This window comes from Rattus norvegicus, chromosome 19 (genome assembly GCF_021556685.1).
Source record: "Rattus norvegicus strain SHRSP/BbbUtx chromosome 19, alternate assembly SHRSP_T2T, whole genome shotgun sequence".
Taxonomy (NCBI): domain Eukaryota; kingdom Metazoa; phylum Chordata; class Mammalia; order Rodentia; family Muridae; genus Rattus; species Rattus norvegicus.
The window spans coordinates 17,084,535-17,096,859 of record NC_141552.1 but is presented as its reverse complement, the minus strand read 5'-3'; the positions used below and the strand labels follow the sequence as shown (position 1 = coordinate 17,096,859).

At 44.6% G+C, this 12,325-nt stretch overlaps 2 protein-coding genes across 2 annotated transcripts in view; one reads left to right on the top strand and one right to left on the bottom strand.

Annotated features, from left to right (window-relative positions):
* The window catches only part of LOC147998906 (disks large homolog 5-like), a 124,855-nt gene that overhangs the window by 65,764 nt on the left and 46,766 nt on the right, over nt 1-12,325 (top strand). The window lies entirely within an intron of this gene.
* On the bottom strand, nt 863-4,872 carry LOC134483215 (uncharacterized). Its single transcript, XM_087595710.1, has 6 exons — nt 4,680-4,872; nt 3,488-3,647; nt 2,876-3,019; nt 2,076-2,242; nt 1,252-1,357; nt 863-1,133 (listed from the first exon to the last, which is right to left on the bottom strand). The coding sequence occupies exons 1-5, from the start codon at nt 4,804-4,806 to the stop codon at nt 1,293-1,295; spliced, it is 663 nt and encodes a 220-aa protein (XP_087451836.1). The 5' UTR covers nt 4,807-4,872; the 3' UTR covers nt 863-1,133; nt 1,252-1,292.

Genomic DNA, 12,325 nt, shown 5'->3' with positions numbered 1-12,325 from the left:
GATCAATTCGACAAATTGGAAATCAGTCACCTGGAAAAAATACATTCTCAATACGATCCCAGATTGGCCATGGAAAAAGGGTAGCGTGAACTGTCCCACCTAGGTTCTGGGATTGCACAGGCCTGCTCTCCAAAAGAAACGTGTGTTCACAGCTGCAGGGTACATTTACTATGGATGCTCTGGAGGTTCCTTCCTAAACTGCTTAGATTAAAATAATTTTCTTGCTAGCAATCAAAAAACTGATTATGCCAATTTGGCCTACAAGAAGCTAGTTTCTATTCTGTATTTTATCAGATGTGTATAATACATATAGTCATCATTGATATTAGGTGAAAGTTCTGCTCTAATAGGGACACTAAGTGATGCTGGAGGATGATCCTGACCCACACTGAGCAGTGGGAACACCAGAGCCCTGTAGGGATGCCTGGCAAGCTAACACATTGAGCACGCGCGGCTCAGCAAGTTACCTGTGAATACACATCTCCTGAGATCTCTCTATTTAATTGGAGGTGATCCTGTCCACCTAATACAGCACATCATGTGGAATAACAAAAGCCACCTGCAGGAGCTGTGGTGATGACTCACAGGGTAGAGCATCTGCTGCTCTCTCAGAAGAACCACATGGACCCTAATAATTGGGTAAAGTGTGTCAGTGATTATATCACAAATTGTGTGTCCGAGACACAGCCACATTCTCCACACAAAAGACACTATCACACTGGGTACCCCTTGGTGACTTTGAATTCACTTATTAGCCCAGGCTCCATGGAACATGCAGAGATCCATCTGTAGCTGTCAGTTCTAGGTCCACAGGAAGGGACAGAACCCTTGTGTAAGAATGATGGTCTTAAGAGTCAAGAGATAGAATTCAATTTTTATTCATAACAAATACATTTTTACAACAAAACAGGATTAAAATGAATAAAAATATTTAAAAATATTTGAAAGTAAAAATAGTAACAAGAACATATAAATATGAAACAACAAAAAGAAAACTTCAATTAAAATCATAACAAAAATATTTCTAAAAGCATATTCTTAACGAACATTTAGAAGCACAGACATATTGCTGTTTCTCCTCTAGCACACATAATGAAAGGCGGTCCCCCAAGTTGTCTCTCAAGTGCTGTTTTCTGAGAAGAAAGTAAGACCTCAATCAGTCAGGCTGGCTTAGTGGTATATAAACTTAGGGTCTCTAAGAAATGACAAATTAACTCTGAGGAAGAATACTCATCCAAAAAATGTTGTTACCATTCAGGATATTTGTCATCAGGGACTCCTGAGAAAGCAACTTATTCTTCAGGAAGCTCTCTTACTGGGGTGTGTCCAATTCCAGCTCTCTTGCACTTTCTGAGACCTGGGAGAGGAAGGGAGTTTTTCAGACACTGATTTGGTGGGGAAATGCAAGCCAGCTGTCAGAATGCTGCCTTCTACCACCTCAGTTCTATTGGACAGTCGACATGGACAGTTTAAGTGATATCATTTTTGCTAACTCTGTGGGCAGGGCAAAATCTCCAGAGAGCCTCACAGTAATGTGGGCTGCCAATATGGGACCAGACTTATACCAGTGCAAACCAAGAACAGGGCAATGGCAAGAGACCTCATCGGGTTGCAGGAAGAAAGGAGATGTCCATATGTCAACAAGGATAAAGCCAATGACAAGTACTAATTTGACATTTGCACTTGGTTCTTATCCCAAAGGTGCTTCCTACACAAGAGGTCACATGACCACAGAGTGTCATTTGTCAAAGAACCAAGAAATTGTTCAAAACTCTACATAGGATCCAATGTATCACATGGATATGCAATAATGAGGTATGTTATTCATCTGTCACCATTTCTAGACTGCAGCTTCAAAAAGAGCAGCAAAATATGCTTGCACAATAATTCAGTTTCTGAAAAGTGGTTAACTTCCCAGAATACTTGTGCATAGGCAGAGCAATGAACAATTCCACTACATGAGGTGGTTGGCTGGTTGTGAGTGTAAATTAGAAAGGTGGTAAGAGAAGCAAAGATGTATCAAATTGGCAAATTTTATCAGATATTGTTAATCTAACACATCTGCTCGTCCCTACCTGATAATGCTGGTTCTGGCCGTTGATGGTCTTTATCTTTCTTGTTGAAGTCAACCAAATATTTCTGGTTCAGTGCACAATCAAGATGTACCTCCTTGCTCTCCTGCTTCAGTGGGAACAACTTCTTCCTACATGTGTTCTCCATCAGGAGCTGGCTGAGCAGGTTTCTGGAAATACAGTCTGCATATTAAGATCATGCTGCCCCTTTCTCCCATTCCTACTCCCAAGTCCCACTAACTCTACCAGGTCCCAGATACCCAGGAAGACTTAATAAAATGCATCTTGATACATATAAGGCTGCTGCACAAACCATAAAGAGTTAATTCGGGGAAGAATAAATTGTTTGCTTGGCCTGACACCAATTAGTGTCCACACCTCTGAGAAAGAACATGGATCTACAACTATCCATGAAAGCCCAATGCATGGGGCCAACATCAATTAGTAGTGGGCCAAGACCCTCAAAGGAGGTCAGTAGAACCAAGAGAAGGTCATGCTAACCATGTGGTCCACGCACTGAGTTTTGTAAAACCTGGTGTGACACCATAGGTCCAGGTCAGCCTAATAACCTTCTGCTGACTTCAATCAGTACTGTTCTCTCTAGAGCCTTCTGAAGATGCCTAGACAATCCTGGGATGAGTAACAGTCTTTTGTGGAACTGAAAACTGAGTCCTAATGACCCTGGCACACTGATGGGTAAATAGCACAAGAGATAGAACCAGAGCTGAAGACCGTCCAATCCAGAACAAAGAAAGTCAGAAATGGCCATTCCACAAGTGATAGCCTTTCTGACCAGGACTTACCTAGAGAAGGTCATCTCCTTCTTCAGCTTATGGTTGTTCTCATGGACCTCAGTGTTCTCCATCTCTAAGTTGTGCAGAATTGATATGACCGCCTCCTCCATTCTCTCCAGGTCTTCATAATATGGATTTGGCCTGAAGTGTGGCCTGGCCCCAAATGATAGAATACAATGAACATCGGCATTTAGGAATATATGAACTCAGGGTGGGTCCTATATTACCCCAGGCTGCTGCCTGGATCTTCCAGCACTCAGTCCCCTGCCTAGCAAGTACAGAGACTCACCATAAACTCACTGCAATTACAATCTTGCAAAGCCACCAGCTGTCAAGGGCTTTGCAAATGCACACTGGGAACTCACTCTCCCTGACTTTATCCCTGAATTCTTTATTCAGACCACAAGTTCTGCTTTTCAATAAATGGAAGCAGATGAGTCCATTTTCAATCTCACTCCTCAGGAAGGGTCAGGTTCTGAATCTCCACTATATGGGAGGTGAGGTTTAGCACAGGGTGGTTCGGGAGGCACAGCTTTCTAGAACCCAAAACCTTAATAGGATAAGAAGAAGGTGACTTTGCAGACCCAGGAATGAAACAGGAGCATTTGGAGCGATTCATACCTGTTCTTCATGGATCTCTCGGTTAGAAACTTCAGGCGATCTCTCAGGTCATTTCTCTCCTCGGTAATGAGCTGCAGCTCTTTAATCAGCCTCTCCTTTTCCTTCATGGCCTGATTCTTGCTTAGGTCAGTGCCAGGGGATGATGTTTCTCTCCCAACGTCTGTAGGTAGAAGAACACAAGTGAACCTGCATGGGGAGAATGCATAGAGTGTTCATAGACCTCAGTGAGGCCTAAACAGGAGAACAAGCCAGGAACCCAGTGTCATTGCTAGGCGATTGGTCTATGCTGAAGAGGCCTCCTCAGTGGATCTCAGTTCTCCCACTACTCTATAGAGACCAAGAGATGTAAGCAGCCAGGTGTTCCCTATGCCGGACATCACGTGCTTACATGTACCACGGAGATGGCTTCTCCAGGATTATTATCAGCTGAACAGGGTACAGCTTTGTTTCAGGACCCTCACCCCTGTGGCTTCAGAACTCAGATGATAAATTCACCATCCACAAAACTTGAGTGATTGGAGACACTCAGATGTCCGACCCTGATACTCTAAGCCAACAACTTTGGATTTAAAACGCATTTCCAGGGAGGATATGTTCAACAGACTTATCAGTGTCCCTATGTGAAATACCAAATGCCCCAGAAGTGCGAATAGGTTACAGGCTGAATCTTGTTCTACACTTTCCAAATAGTTTTGGTATTGTAGAAAAATTTTTGTAACATACAACCTCTAATATATAAAGCAAACGATGACCCTGCCAGTTAGAAGAAATCGGAGAAGGTCTAAGAACATAAGTTTATTGCCTGGAGCACAATCTCTCCCTGTTACTACTGTCAGATATCCACTGTATTTAAAGAAGCAATGATAGTGAAATACATTGCTGCCCTGTCTAAACTCAGAAAATTTGGACCCTCCATGACTACTGATGGTGTTATTATATCAATGTAACAGAACAAATGAACTGAAAAGTAAAGACCAGAAGTTCACAGTATAATAGCATTGGCCTTACCATATCCTCCCAGTGGGGATGGGGAAACTAAAGTTCTGAAATCCTGACTTTAAGGAATTGTGATATTCGTGGATATTCAATTCCTTTTCAGATGCTCCAGTTGCTGTGGCCCATTGCTAGAAAGGTCAGCTTAAGCCTTCAGCCACCCTGGCAGGAAGCTCAAAATACACTGCCCAGAACTTACTCCACATTCCCCAGAAGTGCTGTCTTTCTCCATCATTACTTTGAGACGAAAGGCCAGACTCCTTCACTCTAGTCTCTCCAGAATCGACGTTCCCCCTCCCAAAACGCTTGCGAAGATGGGAAAACATGTCTTAGCTTGTAACCGCCAGACTCAGACTGAGAGAAACTAGGGCACTGGTTGTCACGACAACACTGGTGACATCACAGAGGATGCCAGAACTCTCTAGGAGACAATAGAATGTCCAAGAAGGGACAGCAGATGTCATGGGGAGCAGACTTTGCATCCCTGCTAATGTTCTCCCTGTACTGAGCATAAGCAGAGGTGCCCTTTCCAGGAGACTTTCCTGGGGCAGAGCCACTGAGCATCTCCTGCTTCCAAAGCCAAATTTTCCTCAAGGCTTGATTATAAAAAACCTTAGTAATTCCTATGCATCTAAATGAATGTTTCCTTTCAAATCTTGCCCAAAAAATGTCTCATCCTAACTCAAATTATCCTCATTCACCAATGTAAGCCATTAAAACTTCCTGAGATTTCACACCAGCTTGAATATGCAGTCAAAAGTTCTCCTGTCTCATTATGTACAGGTGCTTTATATCACATCAAGAAATAGTCTGCATGGTAGGTTACAACATGCGTGTGTATTAGGGGAACACTCATGAAGTCGTGTGCTTAGCAGTCGACAATTGCCAGAAAATTCCTTAGGAGAAAGAGTTGAAGTCTTTATGGTGCTAGGAAAAGTGTGGAGACCAGTTGGCAGAGGAAAATGCAATATTGGAGACACCAGTGAAGGGAACCTCATGCTGCTTGTGGGGTGCTGCTCTTTGCACCAATGTCGCCAAAGGAGCACTGCTCACAGGCCTGAGTAATATATACCATGAGCTTTTATCAGAGAAATAAAATACACAAGAGATATAGAGGGTGGCACAGAAACGTCTAAAATGAGGCTATAAACATCATTAAGTGTATAGAGCAAGGTCCCAGCACCTGTACACTGGGAAATGGCCACCCCACCAAACACAAAAGCATCTATCATAGTAAAAAATGAATACTTTATAGAATGCACCCACTAACACTGATTGATCACATCTGTAGTTCAAATTTTGGGGGCAAATTCATGGCCTTAACTATCTTTGTCTCAACTTATATAGCAAAAAATAAGAAAGAACGAGAAAAGAAAAAGTCGAAACTAAAAGCTCAAGCTTCTCATATGAGGATTGCAGGAAGTGTTATATGGGAGTCAGTTCTGATTAGGCCATTTTAGATGGACCAGTGCATAGTGACCCTTACTGTGATGGGCCCTATATAAAGCTTTTTGCAATATTGGAATTTTAACAAACCTCATCCAGAATGTACGGAAGAGGCACCATGTGATCAGCATGTGATCACCATGTCCTTACTCTGTATCAGGTTATTTTTCTGCATCCTTGATTGTCAGGCATATAACAGCAACAATCGGAAATAGCTGGTAGACATGGAAAAACATGGCTAAAACTATAGTTGTGGGTTACACACCTCAACTGTGAAAGGCTAATGCTGTCTGCACAGTCCTTGGAGGCCACTCTTTTAAGCCTATTAATTACAAAGTGAAAGGAGGTTTATCTGAGCTCAAAGTGATCCTGGCCAGCCAGGTAGAGGGCAACATGTGATACTTGAGACCCTGTTTTAAAGGAGCACAGAAATCCACACTTCATTCAAAGCATCATCTACGAATTCTCGATTATTTACCATTCTCTCCCTACCAGTCGTTCTGTTTGGAATGGTAGAAAACAACTGGAACTGATCTTTCTATTTTAAGGACCTTGATCTCTCTTTTTTTAGGTGCACATTAAGAGTGCATACAAATGGACATCACCATCTGAACATCTTAGTATTATCTACTCTGTATATATAGCATAATACTGTGCCTATGACAGTCTTAAGCTTCCTTGAGTGTAGTTGCCCCATCAAGAAGTGTGAAGTTCTGAGTTCAAACCCCAGTGATGCTTTAAAGGGACTAGAAGAAAGCCATCAGAGATACTCCACTTCTTTGTCCTTAGATTAAATCAAGTTGACACAATGTGAACCTGGTGGGCTATTTAACCATGCATCTTTCTCCCAACCCCTCTTTTCTGAGTTCAGTCCATGGCAGAATTCATCCTCCACCATCCTATATATTTCTTTGTATATTTCTACAAGAGCCAGGTTTCTTTTTTTTTAATAGAATTAGTTGTAGTCAATCAACTGCTGCCCTATGTGAGAAATGATTAGTATCTATTGCAACTTACCACAGTGTATTTGTGTATACAAGTACATTATTGGAAATCCAGCATTACTGAGGGATTGGAAACCAGTGCTGTGACCTTGCCTTTCTGTGCCTCTTCCTGGCTCACAGGCAGCAGGGGACAGACCTTGAGTTCCTCTGAAGGGACAGAGTGATGTTGAATGGGCACTGAGCAGGCAGAGAAACACAGCTGAGGCAGCTCCTTTCAGTTATCAAACACATCATCTCCTTCCCATCTTAAGGGCTACTGCTGAGGTCTTGCCCCTGTACCTACCTTAATAGCAGCGAATTTGTTACACAGCAGCCAGCTCTTTCCTATTGTTCTGTAATACGCCTCCACATCATGGATGCCAAGAAAAACACTAACAAAGAACAAAAAACTCTGACGTTGAACTGTGTGGTGCTGGTCACATACCCTGTTATGTTCTGTATGTTATGAGGTTTGTTAATCTTAACAAGTTCCCCAAGTGTATTCTTCACATAGGACCCAATAGATTCAAGGAAAATAGGAACAATTATGTGTAAAATGGCCTGAGTCAGGGCCCATAGACCGAAACATTTCCAACACTTGTGCATGAGCCCATGTGGATTTTGCAATGAGCTGGGCCTAGCAATGTCCAGTACACAGTTGTGAGCTGTTGCTCTGGTTGAACTGTATTGGTGTGTGCGTTAATAAACTACACCTATTTAAATGAATTCAGTGTTCCTGTAGTTTGAATCTAGATCCCTTGACACCAGATCTTCCCTTCTGTAGCACTTGGGAAAAAGGCTAAGTTTAGGAAAGGTGACGTCTTGTCATAAGTTATGTGACAAGAGGGATGGTGAATGATCCCTTGAGATAAGAATCAAGGTTTCCTCTGTGGTATTTAGGTCTATACTGGCCCTGTGCAACAGCTTCAAGAACCCATTTCTGATTTTCCTTGGGATTCCCGTGATGATGCACTCAGACATGATTGGAAACAACCAAAACGGTGGTCAGACTTGATTTATAAAATGTAGGTAACATTGCAAACTTATGTTGTAGGATATTTGATCATATTGTCATCCCCAATATTGTGTTATTTACTTAAAAAAATACCTTCTGGCTGTGTAGTTCAGCACTAGCACCAATATTTCACCCTAGAGCTATTTTTGTTTGTTTGTTTGTTTTTTGTTTTTGTTTTTGGATGAACAAGTACTTTCCTATTTTGTGGCCCAGCCCTAGCTCTTACTTCTTTGCACAGTCATAGAGAGCCCACAAACATATACTCAGACAAAGCCAGGGGAGTGTATAAAAGGGCCTAAGGCAATACCACATAATGACATTGAAAGTGGGCTCTCTTCTTGATCCACGCCTCCAGCTCTCCTGACATCTACATGAATTATAACTCCTAATGCAGTGTAAATGATGTCTGCGCTATTGCTGAAGGAATCATGAGAATAACAACTGTAAACATTCCACCATGGATAGAATTTGTGGAAAGAGGTGACTGGCAGCCAACAAGAGGGCTCTACAGTTAAAGGGGCTTGCTGTCAAGTCTGATGAGCTTGACTCAATCCCCAGGACCCACGTAGTAAAAAGGAGAGAAACAAGGGCCAAGCTGTCCTCTGGCTTCCACTCCTGTGCTTACATGTATGTGAGTATATATGTATATGTCTGTATGTACGTGTGGATATGAATGTGTGTATGCATGTATGTGTATACGTGTATATGTATATGTGTGTATATGTCTGTCTATATGTGTGTATAGGTGTATTTGTATGTGTGTATATGTATTGTATGTGTGTGTATGTGTGTATGTATATGTGTATGTGTGTATGCATGTATGTGTGTATGTGTGTGTATGTGTGTGTATGTGTGTATGCATGTAGGTGTGTATATATGTGTATGTGAGCATGAATGTATAGTCATGTATATGCATGTGTTTTCATGTACGTGTATTCGTGTATATGTACGAATGTATGTGTGTATATGTATGTATGGACACACAAACACACACAATGTTAAAACATAAAAAGCTCCTTGGAGTATTCACCGTGCCTGGATAAGTGGTGACCATGTGGGGGAAACACATGTCCATGTAAGCACACCTGTTCACATGCGCTGAGCAATGCCCAGCCTGGTCTTGAGCTCACTACCTGCCCAACGATGAGTTTCTGCCCACCTGGTCTTCTCAGAGCCAGGCGACGATTGTTCCTGCCATTCCAGTTCTGTTCCAGTTTCTCATGCCGCAAACCTTCTAGCTTGAATCTCACCTACTGATGCAGGAACCTAACAGCCTCCAACCCAGTGAAGTAAGTAAACTTCTTCCTGACATCCTCAGGCTTGGTGTCCCCATGAGTCACAGGGAGGAAGGATGGCATGCACCAAGGAGAAGGGCCATGGGCAAGGAAGACAGGATCATAAGTCAGTCATCACTGACACCAGCAAAGTGTGTGCTTCAGAGCTGGCTCTGCTCATTCTTGTCCCAGTGGCAGGACTTAAGAGTGGTGCATACCTGTCACCCAGCACTCAGAGACGTCTGAGGCATGAGAACCAGGAGTTCATGGCCATCTTAACTAATGGTGAGTTCAAAGCCAGCCTGGGCTGCATGAGACTCAGTCTCAAAGAAAGATGCTAGGGCTAGTGTGGCAGAAAGTAGGAGACAGAGAAGCCAGGTTAACCCCCACTATTCTCCTCATGCTGTGTGAGCAATGAGGAGAAGGTGCCCTATACACTGTGGACAGGATGGTCTCTCAGACGGTTCAGAAAGCAATGGTGGCCTCCAGCAATTCTCCACTTGGGTGTGACTTGAGTATTATACATGTGTGTTTACAAGCCAAAATATAAAATCCATAGGTGACTGTGTAAATTCAACATGGTCCAGCCATGTGCTGGAGTATTATTCAGCCTTACATAGGATTCAGATTCTGACCCTTGAACAGGAATGAGAATGGTAGCCATTCTCCTAAGTCAGACCTCCAGGCAGTGCAAAGACAAACTAACACTGTATGACACCACTGAGGGCTGCCGTGTCACCAATTATATAAAAACAGAAAGCAGGAAGGTCTATAGAGCTCCAGGGGTGACAGGGGGTTGGGAGGTTGGAGGGTAGGTGTGTAAGTGGGACTGAGCCTCAGAGGAATCAGACATGGCTGCAGAATATGCCTGTGGCTGCCTCCCATACCTGTGGGTGCTGCCTCCTCAGAAAGGCAAATACAGCAAAAGAAAGGACCAGAGGGGACAGGCTCTGACCTCCTGTAGACACACACAAATGACGTGACAGAATGTGCACACTGCTGCCTTGCTGCAGGAGCAGTTGAGCTTCCAGAAGGGTTGAAAGAGGCTGGAAGGGCTGAGCATGGCACTGAGTTCAAGGACATAGCTTTAGGTCCTGGGGAACCTATGGTGCCCAGGTCCCATCCTGCTGATACTGAGGGACACAGCTCACATACATGGTGATGGCTGGGCTGGGCTGGGGAATAGGTGTCCACTCTCACCTGCCTCAGCTTGAAGATGCGCTGGGTGAAGTAGGACTGCAACTACTTGTTGGATTCATTGATGCAAATCTGCTGGAAGCTATTCTGTTCAAAGTCCTCAAATCTGAGTATGGCCAAGACACCAATGGGCAAGCACTGTGAGACAAGGTTTGGTTATAGCCGGGGCCTCCTGGGAAGACCAGCCGTCCTGAGAGGAGTTGCAGCAGAGGGGGTGTGTTTTCCTGACCTGTTTGGTACCCAGTGTTTTTTTGCCAAGGGTCCCTTTATTACTTCTTGATGGAACCAGGCCTGCACATATCCAGTAAGCATTGGGGTGGAACCTGGGCTTGGTGCCCACATGCTGGCATCGCTGAGGGTGAAGCCTAGCCTATCACACTTCCAGACACCGAGTGCAGATGCCTGGGTTCCTATAGAATGGCGGTTCTTACCCTTCCTAATGCTGTGACTCTTTATTTCAGTTCCTCATGTCGTTGTCATCCCAACATAAACTTATTGGAGAGCTACTTCATGAGTGTAACTTTGTTACTGTGAGGAACTGTAGTGTAAATGTCTGGTGTGCAGGAGCGCTGATGTAGAACCCACAGATTGAGAGCAGCTGCTGTAGAGGATCAGAGTCCTCTGCCAGCCCTGGTGTTTGCAGAGATCCCCTGGGTTCCTAGTCTCCATGGCTTTCCCAAGGACAGGGTTTATTCTTGGCCGTCTCAGGGCCTGGGACCTCACAGAAACAGCCTCTCCCATGTCCTTCCTGTTGAGGAGAGCGTGGTTGGTCCTCAGCACAGTCCAGTCAAACAGGGCCCTGTATAGACACTTGGCCAGGGGTCTCCTGCAGTTATGGCCTCTGGACAGAGGGGTTTCTTACCTGGGTGGGGCAACTGTGCCAGGTACAGACTGTGATGCTCAGAGTCAAGACCTCATTTTGTCTTATTTTCATAGACAAAGTTGCCCAGGCTGGCCTCGAACTTGCCGTGTAGCCAAGGATAATTAAACAACTGATCCTACTGCCTCTACCCACCATGGGCTGAGATTGCAGATGAGTGTCACCAGAGCTGGCTTGTCACAGCTGCTATACGGCTCTAAGTCAGGGGCCTCATGCGCAGGTGTGTTATGACTGTGCTATCCCCACCCCGCAACCAGGGTTTTCACCTTTCTCCTGCTGAAGTCTGCTTAATCCTACCCTGGACCCAGGACACAGCAGCTGTGGGAGACTCAAAGCCTGGGGCTTCAGCTCAGCATGGGTACACAGCATGGCATGCAGGATGTATGGTTGTGAAAAAGCCAAGGAAGTGCTTCTCAGCTCACCCCCTGCAGGAGTGTCTAGTCCATCCTTCTCTCCATGGACACAGACATCTGCTTCCAACTGCCCGACATGTCTCTCTGGTTTTGACTTTCCTGGATGCCATGTCAATGCCACCACACAGAGTGCTGCCTCTACTGGGGACACTCACACAACCTCTCTGGGGGACATCTGAGCCAAGCAGGGATTGGGTGCACTGCAGAGAGGTCAAGTCATGTCGTGAAGTACCTTGTCCCACAAAGGCTCACTGTTCAGTGAGTTGACTGGAAAAGTAAGCTTATGCCCCTGGGCAGGGTCCCCATAGGGAGTGTCCCACACCCTGCTATCAGGTCTATTCCTGGTGCCATGCAAATTCAATTTGCAAGACCCAATGCTCTGGAAATGTCAAGAGCTAACGGAAATGTACCAGGAAGTGCACACCATAGCAAAGGGAGAGGATGGCACAGAGACCTATGCTATGGGTTAAGGGGCACAGAAAGGCCACCTCGAGCACAGGGGTCAGTCACCTCTTTCACAAACAAGGCAAAAGGTCAATGCTCTCAGCTCTGGGAGCCTAAAGGGCTCTGTGGCTCCTAAGCCCTGCAGCTGCAGCCAGAAGCAGCACTGAACAGGATGTAAATGCTGAGGATGGCG